The following is a 20,051-nucleotide window of genomic DNA, read 5'->3' on the forward strand; positions in this document are numbered from 1 at the left end:
GGGGCAGTGTTCATCACCCTCCGAAAGCTGATTCTTCTCAAATTAATTGTAGTATAATGTAAGTATTATGGAGCTGAAAAATTCCTATCACATAGTATAAGGCATCACTCACGTGTTTGTGGTAAGGCTGGTGCAAACAAACGTACTGCTCTGCCAGTCATATAAAAGTATAGCTCGTACAATTATACACTGTATGTTTATAATGATAATAGGCAACTATGTTGTTGGTGTATGTATTTACTATATGATACTTTTTATTGTTATTTTAGAGTGTACTACTTCTACTTATTAAAACAAAAAAAACCTTAGCTGTAAAACAACTTCAGACAGGTCCTTCAGGAAGTATTCCAGAAGAAGGGATTGTTATCATAGACTATTACAGCTCCATGTGTGTTATTGCCCCTGTAGACCTTCCCGGGGGACAAGATGTGGAGGTGGAAGAAAGTGATATTGGTGATTCTAACCCTGTGTAAGCTTAGGTGTATGTGCATGTTTGCATCTTAGTTTTGAACAAAACAATTTAAAAAGTAAAAAAAAAAAAATTTAAATGTAAAAATAGAAAAAAATCATACAGAACAAGGATGTAAAGAAAGAAATTATTGTACAGCTATACAATGTGTTGCATTTTAAGCTGTGTTATTACAAAAGAATCAAAAAGTTAAAAAATTAAAAAGTTTATAAAGTTATAGTAAACTAAGGATAATGTATTATTAAAGAAAAATGTGATAAATATAGTGTATCCTAAGTGTACAAGTGTTCATAAAGTCTGCAGTAGTATACAGTAATGTCCTAGGCCTTCACATTCACTCATCACTCACTCACTGACTCACCCAGAGCAACTTCCAGACCTGCAAGCTCCATTCATGGTAAGTACCCTATACAGGTGTACCATTTTTTATCTATCATACTGTATTTTTACTGTACCTTTTTTGTATTTATACACAAATACTTATCATTGTGTCACAATTGCCTACAGTATTCAGTATAGTAACATGCTATGCAGGTTTATAGCCTAGTTACAATAGGCTGTATATACCATATTAGCCTGGGTGTGTAATAGGCTAGATTTAAGTACACTCTGTGATGTTTGCACAACTACAAAATTGCCTAACGACACATTTTGCAGAACAAATCCCCATTGTTAAGCGACCCATGACTATAAGTTGATTTGTGTTTAAATAGATCATTTTCCAAAACTCTTCTCATTGATTTAAGACTTTTTATGCAGTTTCAGTAGAAGTTTCCACATGTTATATGTACCATTTTAAGAGTTCAGGATAGGTTAAGCATATAAAATCTATCTTCTAGGACAGATGGAAGGAATCAATTAATTAAGACATATAAGACACTTAGCAGAGACTACATGGCTCATAGTTTGGGTTCAATAAATAGTAAATATTATTGGTATAGATCAAGGAAATGTGATAAATTGATAATGATAAAAAAATTAACACCATCAAAGCTGAACTTTGAAACCCAAATTTCATTCATGTGGTGAATATTTAATTATTAATGCATTCACATTAGCATGGGTTCTATAGAAATAGAACTTTTTAAGTTTAAAGTATTTAAATAACCTAGTCAGACTTCCATGTTACTCAAGTGAAGATTGGCTCTATTATCAAAAAATGGCAAGTGAGTTTAAAGCTTAAAATTTTTCACATCTAAATACTTACCTTCATACCCAGCTCTTTCCAAGGTATGTTTTAAAAAATTACAGTCAGTTTAATAGACATGTTGATCATTCCTTCCTTTAGAGTTTAATAAGCTGAAATTTTTGCAACTTGTTAAACCATAGTGATTTATATATTGAGGATTAATTTAAGAAAGTCTTATAAATTATTTTTCTTTTTTTGTAAATGTGAAGACCCTTTATTATATGGCATTTTGTGTCTCTTCAATATTGACGTGCAGTGGCCCATGCCTGTAATCCTAGTACTTTGGGAAGTTAAGGTGGGGAGATCGCTTGAGGCCAGGAGTTGGAGACCAGGCTGAGCAACATAGGGAGACTCTGTCTCTACAAAAAATGAAAAAAGTAGCTGGGCATGGTGGTATGCACCTGTAGTACCAGTTACTTGGGAGGCTGAGGCAGGACGATCGCTTGAGCCCAGGAGTTTGAGGTTGCAGTGAGCTATGATGATGCAAGACTGTGTGTCAAAGAAAAAAAAATTGACATATCATTTACCCTTTTTTGGTCAGTAAAATGTTTGTCACATCTTCAGAATTTAGAAGCTTCTTTTTTCAAATAATGGGAACTCTATAACCCAATCTTGCTTTTGTTTCCCTGGCTCCTAGGGTTCTGGGCTCTTAGGCTCCTGACTCAAGATTAAATTTATTTTGCATTACAGCCACCATCTTTTCTTATGTTCTTGGTGGAACTATTTTCTTCCTTTGTCTTCATGGCTAATAAAGTGCCATATTAGCTAGCTTTTTGTACATAACAAGCCATCTTACAACTTAGAGGACTAAAACAGTAAATGTTTTCTATTTCTCTCCATTCTGTGGCTGGCTGATGGTTTTTCTGATCTGGGCATACTTGGCATTGGCTGAATGGTCTAGGGCAGCCTCACTGGCTTGGGAATGCAGGAACAACAGGCAAGGCTGGGACGACCGGAGTTTCACTCCGTGTGGTGTCTTATCCTCCAGTCAGCTAGCCTGTACTTGTTCACATGCTGGCAGGCTTCCCAGAAGCAAGAGAGAGTAAAACTCAATGTATAAACATATTCTAAGCCTCTGCTTTTCTCACATTTAAAAAAGTATGTCACATGACCCATTCCAGATTCAAAGGGTAGAAAAATAGACTCAACCTCTTTGTGGGACAAGCAGGAAAGTCACATTTTAATGGGGGGTGGAGTGCATACAGTGAGGGTTGAACAATCTACCTCAGGGGCAGAGCTGGAACTTGGGGCAAGGCATCTTTGCCCAAACCCTGTGGTCTTTCCCTTCAATCCTACCCCACAGTCGAGAGCTGGCTGTAACATGAAATAAACCGGCTGATGCCTTCTGAACCAAGAATGAATTAACACAGAAAAGAATAATTCACAAGGACCTATGATTGAAGCATCGGCCAATAGATGGTCCCCAAAGGAGCAACTTGTAAGACTGGGCAAAGAGATTCTTCCTCTTGTCTGAAACCCAGATGCCCAATATATGCCTGACACATGTCAGGGTCAAGCAATTGAATAAAACAAAGGAATACATCTTAATTTCAACCCTATCAGAAGTCTTGTCTTTCCTTTTTTTAATATAGGATGCAGAGTGTTATTTCTACCACAATAGCCCTTTACTTGGCCTTTCTGCCATCGTCTTCCACTCTGCAGTCTATCCTGCACCATGCTGCCGGAGTGAATTATCTCCTTCTCAGAGCGTAGGACTGAGTATCTAACAGGTGAGTTTGAGAGGCAGCATGTTCAGCTGAGCCCTTTCCTGTCCTCTCTCAGCTCAGTCTTCCAGGAGAGAGTGGCCATTCTCCTCTGTTCCCCGCCATGTGGCAAAACACCTCCAAGAGGCGCAGGCTTGTGGCTCTCGAGCTGAGTCAGTGACTCAAGGTAGCTCAAGGCTACATAAGTCTGGGGTAAAATGTTAACATAATTTTGGCCTTAAATCTAAACCACATATTGATAGACTTTGTCAATAATAAAAGCAACCAATTGATTTCTATTTGTGTGATTCCTGTGTCTGGTTTCAAACTTGAGAGAAGAAAATGCCCAGTAAAAGGAGAGGAGAGGTGACTGCTCATGGAGCTTCTTTTTGAAATGATGAAAATGTTCTGGAACTAGATAGTGGTGATGGTTGTACAAGTTTTCTAATATTAAAAAATCACTGAATAATAATAATAATTGTGTAATATTTTGTAGACCAGAACAATGAAACCCATTGTCATTCCTATATAAAATCACCTTTTCATGTTTTCTTAAATAAGGAGACAAAAATTGCATTGAGAAATTTGGCTTGAGAAGTTACTAATATTAATATATACTGGCACTAAGATCAGGCAGATGTTCTTTCTGTATAACCCATGGCCAGTGACTAGTCTTTAACTCTGTTGAAAGACTTGAACTTTCCCAGATTTGACCTGCAATTAAATAACAAAACAATTCAAGTTTATTTCAGGAATTGTTTTGTTTTGTTTACTTATCATACCAATCTTTTTAAGGCTTTTACACCCGGCTCTAGTGGTAAGCCTCTGCAATGAAAGGAGTAAGACAAGGCTATTTTGGAACTAGGAAGGGGATGAGGGAGAGTGTTGGAGGAGGTGGGAATGCAGAGAATGTGCATTGTTCATGGAACTTAACCATCAGTTGTATAGTTTTACTAAAGTATGGCTTCTAAGATCTAGTCCAGCCCCAAGATTATATGATTCTTGGTGGAAAGGAAAGCAAGAGAAAATGCTGAAGTCAAAGTCTACCATTCTATTCATCTTAGTTAGTCTCATTAGTACAGTATTAGCCTGCCATAAGATTAAAAAAAAAATTAATGTCACTAATAGCCAGTCAAGGTTTATCGAGTTCCCTTTGTATGTACGTGCAGACATCCATTTGTGCTCCTGAGAAAAATTACAAAGGTTTTCAGTCACAGTCCTGTAATATAAATTGTGTAGAATTAAATCAGGGAAAACTAGGAGTTTTACAGGTAAGCAGACCTGTAGATTTGTGAAAAGAATTTAGGAAGATTTATTAAATGGGGGAAAGAAGCAAGTATAAAGGCACCGAGTGGAGAGGAAAGGTAGCGTTGGAGGAAAAGTAAGGTAACAAATAGCAAAAGGCCCTGTGATCTGCAACCACAGCCACAAACCTAAGGACAGACCAAATTTGTATTCAGTAGGCAGAGACCTGCAGGTCACAGTCTTGATTTAGTTTCTGATAAGACCTCCTAAGTACCAGTAAAATCTGACTCATCTATTAATCTTAATAAACAATATCTAGGTATATATTTATATCTACAGAGATACTTAAACATTGTAAAAATTAATTTTGAAGTATACATCTTTGCATAAAATATATTTAGCACAAAGTTTCTTTTTTTTTTTTTTAATAATCATTTGTGTTAAATCACTAAAGTAAGAAAAGGGACTGAAACAAGACTTCTGAATTTATTGCTAGCTTCATAATCATTAGATGCCCTTGCATTTAGAATTGAAGGTCACTGTCTCATTTTCATCCAATTAAACAAATGATTTGGAAAGTATACTGAGCTTACTGATGAGCTCAGTGTGATAAAATATCTAGTGATTAGACATTATCTAGCCTTTGGAAGCCTATAATCAAATGGCATTAGAACTCAAGTTTGACTGGCTATTAATGGGTGAGGAACCTTGAATATAACTTCTGTGAGCCACAACTCGCTCATCTATGAAGTGGATAAAATAATTTCTACCCAGAAGAGTTATAGCAAGGAACAGAGTGACAGGACATTAAGAGCCCAGCATGATATCCACCATATGTGCATACCTCCAAAGAATGTACCCATTATCATATAGAATGTACCACATCATAACTTTAATACATCACAAATTGAAGGAACTGAGATGTTGCCCAAATTCTCTTATTTTCAAACAGTTCCAGAAAAATGAGAATTTTTTTTTCTGTTTGTATGAATTGTGATGCAGTTGGTATCCACTGTGGCATGTAATAGCTTTTATTATCAAATACATCTTCCTGGTCTATCCATAATCCTAGGGTTGTGGTTTAAATAAATCTTTCCATATTATTTTTCCATGAAAATTATGTGCTTTTCATAGATTCCTGACCTGAGATCCAGGGACCTTGTGGAATTGCATGCAAAATTGTATATGGTGGCACAATTTCCTGGAGCAAAGTTTCTTAAATTCTTAAAAATGTCCCATCACAAAAATGGCTAGGAAACATCTCTCTTATAGAGCAGGTTACTCCTCAGATATATTTTTTTCTAGTTTTCATGTTCTGAATTACTTCAGCAGAGACCCTACTTAACATTCTGCAGAGCCTCTCAACTTCCTCTAGCCCATTAGCTCCAAAGATGATCTGGCTCATCTTCCTGCCAAAGGTTCACAGGCATTTTGCTGCCAGTTGCTTGGAAATCCCACTTATTTTCCTGGGATTTTTCTCATAGCTTCTGTACTCAAGCACTTTAATTATCACTGTGGCTCTCCTTTGAGCCATTTGCTTGCAGACCCCAAATTGATTTTGGTATGTTACTAAGAATATGATAAATGATAAAAAGGGAAGAGAATGAATCTAACCTTTAGTGCGAGCCAGGTGTTTTACATACGTTATCCTTTTAATCCCTGAAACAACCCCCTAAGTATGTATTAGTATTGTCCTCTTGCTCTCTTCTCTCTGACAAACAAGTAAAAGATACTTTACTAGAAGTTCAAATGGAAAAATCAGTTAATTTCATCAGAAATATTTATGCCTATAGTTTATTCCATTTCAAAACATGCTTTCTAAGAAAAGGTAAAGAGTAGTAATTGGGTAAGAGAGTTGTCACCCCTAATAAACTAAGCCTCTTGAAGGTAAAAGTTTTGTTTTATTCATATTTTCCAGAACTGAGAGTGATGCTTAGTGCATAGGAGGCACACAATAAATGTTGCTTGAATGAATAAACTGATTGAGCAACTACGATATCCCAGACACTTTATCTGGGGAGGCAAGTAGTATTCTCTCCATTTTATAGTTGAAAAAACTGAGTCTCAAAGGATTGAATAACTTGCACCAGACCACGGATTGTAAGTGGCAAGACCATTAGGGTAAAGACATGTTTTACTGACACTCTAAAATTCTTGTTCTTTTTGCTCGTCATACTAATGGCATGCTTTCTTTAAGCATTAAAAAGAACCTGCTATCAGAAAGTTATTCTAAATACTTTGGAAGACATTCAGTGAATAACAAAATTTAAATTAGAAAGAAATTTCTTTTTCTCAACTCCACTTTCTTAGCAAAGTGTAACAATATGGCAAACCTCTGGTGACAAGATTGAATTTACTTTAAAAGCATATATAATGGAATCAACCAAAAATATTCTAATATAACTGACAAAATATTACTCATATATGTTTAACACCTATAACAATACAAGTTACCATGTCATTACTCACAAATAGTAAATGATCTGATTATATGTGTAGGAAATATGCATGTGCTGTTACAGATATTTTCATATATATAATTTTTCCATAAATATTAATGAATCCTCAAAATATTTTATCATCATCATTAAACATTTCTTATGGCATTTCTGAAAACACTTAAAATTTTTCCTAGTTTCTATCAATATAAAATTCCATAAAATTTTACCTTAGTCAATGATTTCTTTTTTTCTCTAGTAACAGGCAATTTCAGTTTATCTCATTAATTTCAACTTAACCATAATTACTATTTTCAAAGCAATGATTTTAACTAACTATAGGTTTTAATTTTGACATTTTAAAAATATGGAATGCTTTGTGGATTTTCTTAGAACAAATGTATTTATGTAGCATAGAGTGCTTAATACCTACAATTGCACCCTAAATATTATCTTTTAAAGTCACTATCTTGAACCAGTGTTTTTAGAATGTGTAACTATACATAATGTTAAACAGTATTAATTTTATAATTTAAACAATTTTTATAAAAGTTTAGCATTTTTATAATTTGATTCTTATTAACTTTAAATAACTGAGAATAGGAGCAAAAGGTTTAATTTCAACCATAATATCATTTTTCTTAATGCTACACATCATCGTCGTCGAAGCATAGTAGTAAATGGTGGAGAAAATATAAGAAATATTTTATCTCCTAAGCCAAAATCTTCTGTGGAATTTAAATAATTTGAAAATTTAGCTTATTGCATGTTGTATATTAGTAACTTAATATTAGAACCTATTGTTATTATATATAGTATACATGCATATACTTATATGCTTAAGCCATATTTTATATTTAAATTATGAAAAATTTGAATCATTTTTCTGAGCTCAAGGAAGAGAAAAGGGTTTAATTCCAACAGAAACAAGGAAGTTTTGTTGTATCACATTACTATGAAATAATTTTATATTTAGACGGAAGTTTCAGGTTTAACATTATCATCTATAGACTCACCCGGCATCCTGACCGCTTGACTAATAAAAAACCTTCAAAGTACAAGGGCAGAGCAGTAATCTTTAACCTCTCCTGGAAGATTCTGCGAGGGGCTGGTTTCGGGGGCTTCTTAGCCATCATATCCTCTCTTCAGTGTGTCGTTTGGTTTCAACTATATCCAGTTTCAAACAAAATGAAATCTCCCTTGTGTGGGAGGAAAAGGCAACTGTTCAAAGAGGAAGTCCCAACTTGCTTTTTAACCACCAACACTACTACCAACAGGAGACAGGCGCGCGCACACACACATACACACACACACACACACACACACTTTTTTCCCTTTACTTTTTGTGAGGCAAGAAGGAACTGGCGTAGACCAACTTTTAGAGGGTAATCTCTGAGTAAACGACATGTACTTAGATTTACAGTAGCAAAACAAACAGAAGATTACCATCACCTGAGGATGAAAGAAACAGGTGTAGAGATTGTGGACTTTAGGGGAGACATCAAGGACACATTTGTTTTTTCTATCTTTGTTTTGTTTGTTTATTGCTGTCCATTTTTATATCCAGGAGACATGACTTGAATAAACTCTACTTTATTAAAAATTACTTCAGGCCAGTCACAGTGGCTCACGCCTGTAATCCTAGCACTTCAGGAGGCCAACACAGGAGGATCACTTGAGGCCAGGAGTTTGAGAAGAGCCAGGGCAATAGCAAGACCTTATATCTACACAAACGTCTTAAAATTTAGCCAGGTGTGATGGTATGCCTCTGTAGACCCAGCTACTCAGGAGGCTGAGGCAGGAGGATCGCTTGAGCCCAGGAGTTGGAGGCTTCAGTGAGCTATGATGATGCCACTCTATTCTAGCCTGGGCAACAGAGTAAGACCCTATCTCAAAAAAGAAAAAAAATCACTTCATGGGATAATTTTACTAGTACTATTTCTGTTGGTTAAATATTTCAGGGCCAAGCTTTGTTTACATTAAAAAGAATGGTTCTCCTATCTCATGCCCGTTTTCATGGCTCACTAAATAAAAACCACAGTTATGGGAACATGGAATTTTTCACTTTTTTGCTAACAAGGGTTTCAAGTATATGGGTTACTGGTGGATATTTGGTGCTGTGGTTTGAATGTGTCTCCCAAAGTTCATGTGTTGGAAATTTGATCCCCAATGCAACAGTGTTGAGAAGTGAGACCTTTAAGAGGTGATCAAGTCATGAGGACTCTGCCTTCATAAGTGGATAAATGCAATGATTGAGGGAGTGCCTTAGTTACCAAGTGAGTGAATTTCTTGTAAAAGCAAGTTTGGCTCTCTCTTGCTCACTCTCGCTCTCTCTTGTTCATCCACTCTCTGCCATGGGATAATGAGCATGAAGGTCTTTGCCAGATACTGGTGCCATGCTCTTGGATTTCCAGAACCATAAGCCAAACAAATTTCTGTTCATTATAAATTACCCAGTCTGTAGGATTCTGTTATAGCAACACAAAACAGAATAAGACATTTAGCAAAAAATATCCGGCAAAACTATAGGTTTTCAAACTTTCATTTTGTTCTTTTATGTTTTCTGAGCTGTAGATCACTAATACTATGATCCCTGGATGGAGTCCCCGCAGTTATCTAGTGAGATTTATAGAGCTATACTGGGGCAAAAATGCATTCAATAATTACATGTGGGAAATGGTCCTCAAGGTATTGGATTTGGCCTAGCACAGTTCAGGGAATGATGGAAGCAGAGACTATTATTAGAAGGAATTCTGATGTGTCTTACAGGGGTCCTGAGAATTTCCATCATTGCCTGTTTCACCTTCAGTATTTCAGAACTACTCTAGATTTTGGAAAGCGTGGGCCCGGTGAGACCAGCCTATTCTCAGAAATCAAAGCAAGCCAGGAATCTTCAGTCTGATCCTCCTCTCCTAATGGAAAAACTGCATGGTTTTCTCCACCAGGATGGGTCCCACTGATCCTGCAGCTGTAGCTATGGGGAGCGAAATTGTCTACAAAGTGAGTAGAACAAAACAGACTGATAATCAGTAAATCAGAGAAGAGTTTTCAGATGCATTATCAAAATGAAAACAGTTTGGAACAGAAATTGGGAGTTGCAGATTCAAAATTACTGTGTTGCCTTTATATTAAGTCTAGACCTGCTTCTTGCTACCCAAACCTTCAAATGATAAAATATAAGTCCAACTTAATTTTTTTTTATCATGCCTGATTTCTCTGCTCAAGTCTAATTTAATTTTTTGAGTCAAAAAACATAACTATTTTTTAGTTTCAGTGTACTAAGAAAATGAGTTAAATGGCATAGGAAAACTTCCCACTAGGATAAATGACCTAATCCATTTTCTTGGCAACTGGTAGTTGATGTAATACAGGAAGGAGGTGAAAGGAAGGGAGAGGAGGAAGATTGGATGCTGAAAATTAGAGTATGAGAAAATTAGTCACTGACTATGGCTGGAGAGTTTCATGGGAGAGAGAAATGAATGCCTCCAGAAAAATATGTAAAGATGGAAACATTTTTGTGAAATAAGCATGTGGTTAATTATGTCTTTCTTATGTTTTTTTTTAAATAAGCAAAATAAAAAAAAAGTTCATCAGACACTGTAAGTTACTTTCACCTGCTGATTTGTAAGTCAAATTCATGTTTAATATGCCATGTATCAAATTATGTTGCTCTAAAAATAAAAAACTACAAAATGCAAAAATCTTGCTTAAACATCATTAGCCAGTTAGATCTGTCTGCAATTACCAACATCATTGTACCACAGCATCATTGCAATGGAAATCCTCTTATAGATATTTTGAGTATTAGGCAGTGAATAATGAATGTGTGGTAAGGAATGTAGTAGAAAAAATGTTTGGGCACAGGGAGAGAAGCCAATTTTGCTGCTAATCAGCTCTTAGCCCTTGAACAAGAAATTTAACTTCTCTGGCATCACAGCTTTCTTGCCTACAAAATGAGGTGTTAGACTAAATGACTTCTTGTCTGAAGAGCTGCAATAGGCTTCTAAGTAGTCTGCTGATTTCTATTCTTTTTATTCTCTAATTGATTTAACATGCAACCTAATCAAGACTGCCCTGCTTTTAATGGACTGTCATTGCTTTTGAGATTCCTTCTTTCATTCTCTCAATGAACACTAAATATTTGTTGAGTACCAACAATGTGCTCAAGCATGGCACACAGTGTCCTTCCTAATAGAGCCTTTTAAATTGCAACTCCTCAAAAATACCCTCTGCTCCAGTAATTTTGTTTACTCTCAGTTGTTCAATACCCTATGATCTTTCTTATCATCTCATACTTTTCAACCACTGTACTCTGCGCTTGGATGCCCTTCCTCCCCCTTGTTTATATGGCCATGTCTTACGCATCCTTCAAGTTCCAGGTTAATGGTGAAGATTGTGTGATTTCCTAAAGCCTTTTCCATCCCCAAGGGAATAGTTATTACTCTCACTTTTGCATTCCAATAGCACTTGGCACATTTCTTTATTACAATGTTTGTCTTGTCGTATTTTAGTTATTAGTGCACATCCTGTATCAACAGGAAAATGAGTTTTTCACAAAGGGGGAGATTGTGTTGAAGTAGCAGTTCATAAAACTGCATACCAACAGGGGAACTGTCTATTGCAGTATAGATTTTGCTGACAACATGAAAGAGAAAAGCTTTTTCAATACCTGAATTTGATGTAAAGATATTTAATGGGTTTTCCAAGGTCGGCAGTTGTGCACCACCTTACTAAAGGCTTCAAATATTGAATGGTCATACTTACTAGTCAAATAAAAGCTAAGATGGAGTTTTTCTAGCCCAGCATCTACAAGGTCATCATTGTCCCTTTGATGAATGTCCCTCTGTGTTTCTATTTTGTGATCATCAACTTTGTGAATAAAAAGCTCAACATTCATGTCTGGGTTAACTTTGTAGGCTTTAGACACAGCAATGTGAAGTTTTGTTAAAGCCTCCATGTAGTCATCTTGTGCCTCAATGACATATATCAATGCTCCTGTTCCCCTGAAGATCATCTCATAGTCAAATGTTGGGTCAAAAAAGTCCATTTGTGCAGGAAAATCCCATATCTGGAAATTTACAAAGGAACTATTGGAAATGTCATCTTTATAAATCTTGTTGGTACTTTCCAAAAAGAGGGTCTCATAGGGTGACATCTTATGAAACACCACCTTCTGGATGGAGGACTTGCCAGAGCCCCAGGAGCAGAATCCTTGAATTGGAGTTGTCATCGCCCCCGGGCCACAGCCCCCACGGGGGGGCCCCCTCCCCAAGCCCGCCCACTCCTGCCACTTCCTCTTCCTCCTCCTCCATGCCATAGCGAAGTCCTTCGAAAACGAAATCAGCCCCGCAGTAACTGTGGGCGAGGGGCATCTCCTCGGGCAGGGACATGGTGCTGGAGCCACCACGGCCCAAACCCTGACAGGCCAAGCCAGGCCTAGCCAGGCGGCATGAGTAAGTGACAAGTTATTCTAACATTGAGGGTGACCCCAATCTAGTCCCATTTTGCCAACATGGATGCTTTTTAATATCAAATTTCCTGTATCCACAACACATAATTTCTGCCCCCATGTCTTTGCTTGCAGTTTATCTTCCTATTTCCTTTAACTTTTTAAAATCTCTTACTGCCAGAGAATGACAGTTTTGGTATTTTATCATTTATGAGTTTCTATAGGCACTTGAATTTATAAATATCTTCTATATCATGCCCTAGGATTACAGGATTGAGCCACCATGCATGGCCATGCCTGACATATATTTAATTTTAAGTGATCCAAGCTTAGCAAGCAGTATGGCAGTTCACCAAAAAGATGCTTCTAAGCTATAAGCTATATAAGCTATATAGCTTAGAAGAAGGCAAGCACTGTTCAGACTAATCTTGATAATTTTTTACAAAGAACTAAAGCACTTTAATTCTTAATATTTCTAACCTAAATTACAATATACTAAAGTTACAATATACTAAATAAATACTAGTTTTATTCTTTTTTTCATTTCCCCATAAATTTACAACTGACAATAAAATAGTTACAGTTTTGACAAAATATTGCAAAGGTCATAAACAATCAGAATTTTCCGCATTGATTATTAAGATACTGAGATCTCTTTGCATATTTTCAGCTTACACGGTCATTTTTAGGGTCCCACGGTAACTTGCACGACAATGGCTGCCTAACATGTAAAAACCAAGACCTACATTATTTGCCAACTTTCACTCAAAGTAACTTGAGTCTTTTCAAAGCTAAAATTATAATGTAGAACTATATTATTAAGCTTTTGAAAAGCAAAATGTGTTTTCAATGACAAAAGTTCATTTTTGTGAGGTAACAATTACGTTGACTGCAAGTAAACTATAGGCTACAGAATGAAGATTTGAGAATCTAGTGTTATTTGTTGTGGTCTTGGATTAAGAGAAACAATAAAATATAATTGCAACTAAGAATTAAATGGTTGACACAAAGGTAACTTAGGAAATGTGAGGTTTGTTAATTTATAAAGCTCTTTACAATTAAGGGCTCACTGCAGACCTTAGAACTTATCCTACAGTAAAAGTGCTTTTGTGTGAACATTGCTGCCACCTACCTACACATTGCAATCCTTGATCCATTGCAAGTATATTTTATTAACTTGGCAATTACGGTCTAGGATAGCATTTCTATCTGAGGATAATTTTGTCAAAAAAGGCTACTTAAAGCGTATCTACTTAACCACTGGGACCACATTTGGCATTAAAGAGTAAAAAATATAATTAAAATGTTATAAGCTAAAAACTAAAATGATAAAAATATATTTATTTTACTGTAGCAACTGTAAGATATAATTGCAACTATGTTATACTTTTTAGAACAAATTCATTTTTGGTGTGTAACTATTCTGACAAAGTTATATGATAATAATTTGCTAATATTTTCATTTCTGAATTTTGAAGAATAATAAATATTCTTGCAAAAAGTTTTAAGAACTTCAGCAATTTTATTAATATCACTTTTCCCCATCATTTTGCTATGAAAGATTTCAAACATACAGAGAAGCTGAAAGAGTAGTATTAATAAACACCTATGCACCAATCATCTAGGGTCAATAACTATTAACATTTTGCCGTATTTATTTGACTATCTCAATTTCTTTTTGATTAATCATTTCAAAGCAGTTACCAATACCACATTTTATCCCTAAATACCTTAATGTGTATATTCTAAGAGTAAGGAAAATCTATTACATAAACACAATAACATTATAATGCCTAAGAAACTTTTACAATTCCCTAATGTCATCTGATGATTAATATTTTCATTTTCCACTTGTCGCCTAGTGCTCTTTATAGCTACTTTGTTTTGAACCAGACTCTGATCAAGATTCGCACATTGCATTTTGTTTTCAACAGTTCATTTGCACCTCTCTTTCTCTCATTTTCTCTTTCCCTCTTTCATTCTTCCCCTGCCTCAGTTAGGTTTACTGAGATGTAACTTACAGAAAAAGTTACCTTTTTTTTAGGAAGCACAATTCTAGTTTAGCCAAATATATATAGTCATGTAACTACCACCATAATCAAGACATAAAATATTTCCACCACTGCAAAAAGTTCCCTTGTGCCTCTTTCTCCCCACTCCATCAACCATTGATCGGATTTCTTTTCATATAGTCATTGACATTTGGCTTCTTTCACTTAGTACAATGCTTTTGAGATTCATCCATATCGTTGTGTGTATCAGTAGTTTGTTTGGATTGTTGAGGAGTATTACACCGTATCCATGTACTACACTTTGTTTATCCACTCGCCAGGAGAGATGCTCCTGTTAAACTGTGAGGTGGGATTAAATATGAACTTAGTTTTAAGTGATCAATTCACTGGTGAATCTTTTTGTGCCATGACTTCTGTTTCTTTATGGAACCTTGTAACTGAACAGACTTTATAATAAATACCCATACCATAATTATTCAAGGGAAATCAAAGGTTTAAAATCAATATTCTTTGAAATAGTTTTAAAATTTAGAAATTTTAAATTATCTACCTAAAGCATAAGTAAGTACCAGTTTTTACTTTCCTTCACAAACTAAATTTTTGGATACTTTACTTTCTCCATATACACTTCTAATTACATATACTTCTGTAGACTTATATGTAAACACACATGCACATGCACACACACACACACCCCTTACCTAGGTGAGTAGCTGTGAAAGAAAACTTCAAGATTCCATCAGTTGTTATAGTAATTCATAAGGAGTAATCCTGAAGCGTTTGGGGGGCGGGCATTTATAATGACAAACCTGGGAGTTTAAATGAATGTAACTCCCACATTAATTAGCAATCCTATTTTCGGATACTGAAACCATGGTGGGGCTATTAAGTACTAGAACAGGTACACATGGAACTGAAAAGCTTGTCTGGAAATTGTGGAGTCTCCTTAACTCTGTTTTCATAACGATGCTGCTCCATTTTCTTTCTAGAACACTTCATTCCCAACACTCTCTGTGCCCTGCATTTCACACCAGCACAAGCCACTGCATTTCCAGTTTCTCTAAATAACTGTGGGAGTTACTGTTTCCAGCGGAAGCAAGAGGGTATAATTTTACACGTGGAACTTCACATCTATGATTGTGCTTGCTAAAATCTCTGACTGAGAGGCAAAGAGTGTAGTTCAGGGGTGAGGAACCTTTTCATGTTGGAAAGCCACATTAATTTAGCTGCAATCAAATAAGGCTGCATGCATGAAACTTCAATTAGATATAATTAAACATGTATATTATTTTGTAAAAATCTACTATGTATCTAATAATTTCAAAAAATGAAAACTTTGTTAATTTTAAAGTTAACTAACTTCTTAATGACTTTGTTGTGTCTGCTTTTTGTTGGAAAGCATTTGAATATTTGGTTGCAGCGTGGAGGTCCCCAGTTTCAGTTGATCCTCTAGGTGGACATCATTCATTTGCGACCTTAAGGGTGTCTGGATTTGGGTAAGAGAATGTAGATCCACAGCAATAAGTGGTTGACATGCAAGAAATCACTTTTTGGGAATGTTGCCAAAGGTGTGGGTATTCTACTGCATTTTTCTATATCTCAGTTGGATCTTTCTTAGCATTAAACAGTGATTTAAAATGTCATTTACTGAGAGCTCAGTCAATTCTATCTGTAGTTCTTTAGGTGCTTGGTGAGATCAACTATATGAGGCTTAAATGCTCATTTGAGTGTGATGTGATGATTCTCAAAGTCAGTGAACCTTTCTTTGTGTTCTCCAATTGATAGGTCTGTAACAGCTGTGTATTCTTCAAATGATTCACATATATCATCCTGCTCATCAGTGACCTTTGCTAACTTGGGAAATGTTCATCCAAATTTCCTCCTGAAGAAGAATTGTTTTGAAAAAATATAACTTTTTTCAAAATGCTTGGATTTTTTTTTGCCACATATTATATATAGACTTAGTTTTACCTTGCAAAGAAATATTCCAGTTGTTTTGATTTGACATATCACACAGAAATGCTGCATTCCTATAGAAATCTTCCTTCAATAATTCACATTGCTGATTCTGTTCTTCATAAATTTAACTATCTGTTCTTGGAGAGATAAAAATTTTGGCTAACACCTGTCCCTGTGATAGCCAACACACTTTAAAATGATATGGCAAATCCACACTGAATAACTCATAGCTCAACTTTAGCATGTTAAGAAACTGATGCTGCCCTGTTGCATTTGCAGAAACATAGTTAACAATACTTATAACTTGTTGCAAAGTGTCACTTAAAATAGTAGCTTTAGCACAGAGATTTTGCTGATGCAAGATACAATGAAAAGAAATGAGAGCATCTCGATCTGTTAATACTTTATCTGTACAATAAACCCTTCATGTTTTCCTGTCATGGGAGGTGGATTACCTGTACATACCACTCACTAAATTTACCAAATTCAGTCCAACTTCACATTTATCTTGAAAGTTATTGATGATATCTCTATTCCCCATGTTGTGTTCCCAAAAGTGCCCAAAGCGAGTAACTCTTTGTAGCAAAGAAAATCTTCTGATCTGAATGAAGTGTAAAACCTGTGCCAAGTCAGTAGAATCAGTTGATTTATCCAAAGCTATTGAGTAATATATATTCATCCAAAGGGACTGAATACTTTTGAAGTATTGCATAAAGTTGTTCTGTTAAGTTGAGTGCTAATTCATGCTGCTGATCAGTTATGGTTCTCCTTCAAAGAGGCAGTTATTTGTGCTTCGAAATGTTATCAGGGTCTAAGCATCCTAGAACTTCAACAATGCTTTCTTTCACAATTTCTACATCACTGAAGGGCTTCCTTCCCCTCCCCCTCACCCCCCTGAGTATATAAGCTGCTTTATAAGTTGCTTCAGTGGCCTTATTTCCAGGTCTTATTGCTGCTTGAAAGAATTGTCTTTGTTTTTGCTTTTCATCTTTTATTTCTGCAATACAAACTTTCACACATCTCCCTCTAATTTAAAATATTTGTGGTCCATATGAGTGTTATAATTTTGATGAGCATTGAATTTCTTTAATGTTGATATTGTAGTATCACAAAGCAAACAAATCATCTCTAGCAGAAACAAGATAATATTACAATTCCTAATCCTTATTAAAAAAATCTGTTTTCTTCCTTCAGTGTTGTCTCGGTCTTCTTTGACATGATGGGCTGTTAAGCAGATAATTAAAAAATACTGTGGAGCCGTGCATCTATTCACAAATTCCACTTCAAGCAGAAACACAGTGCACCCTTGTCAAAAGCTGATAAGAGACTGGCATACTAGGCCCCCATATACTCTCACCTGCCAGCCTCCTGTGATAGTAGTGGCACCAGTCAGGCGGGGGAAGTTACAACTAAATTAGTGTAGCAGCTGTCAATTTAGCCCGTATGGTTTACTAATGTTCTAATTGTGTCGGTCAATCTGGGAGGATTATTTTGTTGAAACTTATTTTATTCTTTGGTATTTTAAATATGTATTTTAAAAATTTTAAAAATAAAATAAAAATATAATATAATAAAATAAAATAAAAATATTTTAAAAATAAAATAAAAATATAAAAGACAAAAATTATTAATAAAAATAAAAGGATTTGTTCCGTAAATTTGGATTCAGTCAAAAGGCTGCACTTAAGGACCAAAAGGCCACATGTGGACTTAAGGTTCCCCACGCTTGGGATAGTTATTAAAAGCTCAGTTCTGGAGTCAGCATCCCCAAACTACCTAACGCTGCCATTTAGTGGTGGTGTAATCTTGGGCAAGTTACTTAAGTCTCTGAGTTTCAGTGACCTTGTTTATAAAATAAAGATATAAATTGGTCTCTTACAGGCATGTTCCAAATGCCTCAAATGTATTTGGAGCATTCACAGAATTTGGCATGCTCAATAAATATTAGTTTTTATTATCTATTCCAAATGTGATAGCACCAAATTATATATAATGTAGACTGATTGACAAAACCGTTAAGTGTAGTAAAAAATTCTCCATAATGATACCAATAGCTTTTTAAAAAAAAAATGGATCTCTTCACAAATACCAATAGCTTTATTACTGATTCTTACTATGTTCCAGGCATTGGGCTTAGATCTTAACAGGAATTATTTAATTCTACCATCTCAACAACTTTAATATTATTCCTATTTTACAGACAAGAGAATTGAGGAACAGATAATTTAATTAACTTGCAATAATGATGGCAGAATTACTGGAGTAGGGTGCAACCCAGGCATGTCTAATTTCAGAGTCCGAGTCCATAACCCCTTTAAATTCCTTGCCAAAAGTAAATCAATAAAATAAAAAGTGGCTTTGGTAGGTGACAGCATTTGTTAAAGCATTACAAATTTTAAAACATTATTAGCTCAACTCCTGATTAATGTATTTATTCAATAAGTAATCTGTTTTCTGATTAAAATTACCTTGTAATTTTTAATTAAATCATAAAAATAGGACACAGTTTTAAAGAATCATACACTGGTCAGGTAGGAAGAAATCTTCAGAGCATCTCATTTAGACTTTCATGATATCATTAAGGAAACACTTAGAATGGTGTCACAGTTTTGCCTAGATGACACAGCTAGTGATGGCTGGGCAGGTTTCAGGACTCTTGTTATAGAATTCTTTTCAGAACATCATACTTAAATGATACACTTACATAGGTCATTTTTGTTGGCAATACGACATTAAAATATCACCCCGTACTTGAAAAAATACCATCATGATCATTACACAGTATTATTATTTTCAGAGATGATGTATATAGATGGGCTGGGTGTGGCTGACGAATCTGCACAGGGAAATCTTTCTCTTCAAAACGTTTTCTGCCAATTCTACCTCTTATCCTTACAAGTAGTGCTAATTATTCCATAAAAGAACTGTTGACAAGTTTTATACTGGGCTCAAGTGGCAAAGGCGGTTTCCAAGATCGTGCCTTCCAGTAAAAGCACAGCCTCATGCCCATCACCGGCGTGGGGCTCGGGTGGGAGGTGGGAACAAGGCTGCAGGAGGGCGGGGCTGCCAGGGGGAGGGACTGCCGGGGGGAGGGGCAGCGCCCTGGAGAAGCGAGGGGGCGGGCCCAATAACGGCTTGCTTACTATTGTAACCCGCGGTCCGTTTTGCGCATGCGCCACCCGTTTCAAACGCTGGACGCGCGCCCGGCGCTCTTGTTATTGTGGGTGGAGTCAATGGTCCGAGAACGCCGGAAGCGCGCGGCCTAAGCATCGCAGCTGTGGCGGCTGCCGCGTTTCGCCTTAAAGGTGTTACTGGCTCGTCGCTTCGCGGCTAGTTCGGCGATTTTTGTCTTTACTCCGCCTTCTCGAGCCGTGTCCGGTGCGGGCTTCCTCGTCGGAATATGGCGGCGTCTGGTCTGGTACGTGCGGGCCTCGGCTTCTCCTGAGAAATAGACAAGCCGCGGCGATTGCCGCCCGGGGCGGGGGAAAAGGAAACGTTAGGCTGGAGCCGTGGCCTCCCAGGGCTGTCAGTGGGAAAGACGCACGAATTTTTGAAATCAAGTGTGATCGTGTGCAGATAACCAGAGT

The 20,051-nt window shown here is 36.3% G+C and overlaps 2 protein-coding genes and 1 pseudogene across 2 annotated transcripts in view; 1 reads left to right on the plus strand and 2 right to left on the minus strand.

The window, feature by feature from the left end:
* Positions 1–8,180, minus strand: part of STAP1 (signal transducing adaptor family member 1) — a 31,778-nt gene extending 23,598 nt beyond the window's left edge. The window contains 1 exon segment of the mRNA XM_069458168.1: positions 8,061–8,180. Coding sequence (XP_069314269.1) covers positions 8,061–8,180 — 120 coding nt within the window.
* Positions 8,181–11,558: 3,378 nt separating this feature from the next.
* On the minus strand, positions 11,559–12,434 carry LOC138374281 (ras-related GTP-binding protein C-like; annotated as a pseudogene).
* A 7,430-nt stretch (positions 12,435–19,864) lies between these two features.
* Positions 19,865–20,051, plus strand: part of CENPC (centromere protein C) — a 41,579-nt gene continuing 41,392 nt past the window's right edge. Inside the window, exon 1 of the mRNA XM_069457541.1 lies at positions 19,865–19,882. Coding sequence (XP_069313642.1) covers positions 19,865–19,882 — 18 coding nt within the window. The remainder of the gene's footprint in view (positions 19,883–20,051) is intronic.

Source organism: Eulemur rufifrons, chromosome 24 (assembly GCF_041146395.1).
Source record: "Eulemur rufifrons isolate Redbay chromosome 24, OSU_ERuf_1, whole genome shotgun sequence".
Taxonomy (NCBI): domain Eukaryota; kingdom Metazoa; phylum Chordata; class Mammalia; order Primates; family Lemuridae; genus Eulemur; species Eulemur rufifrons.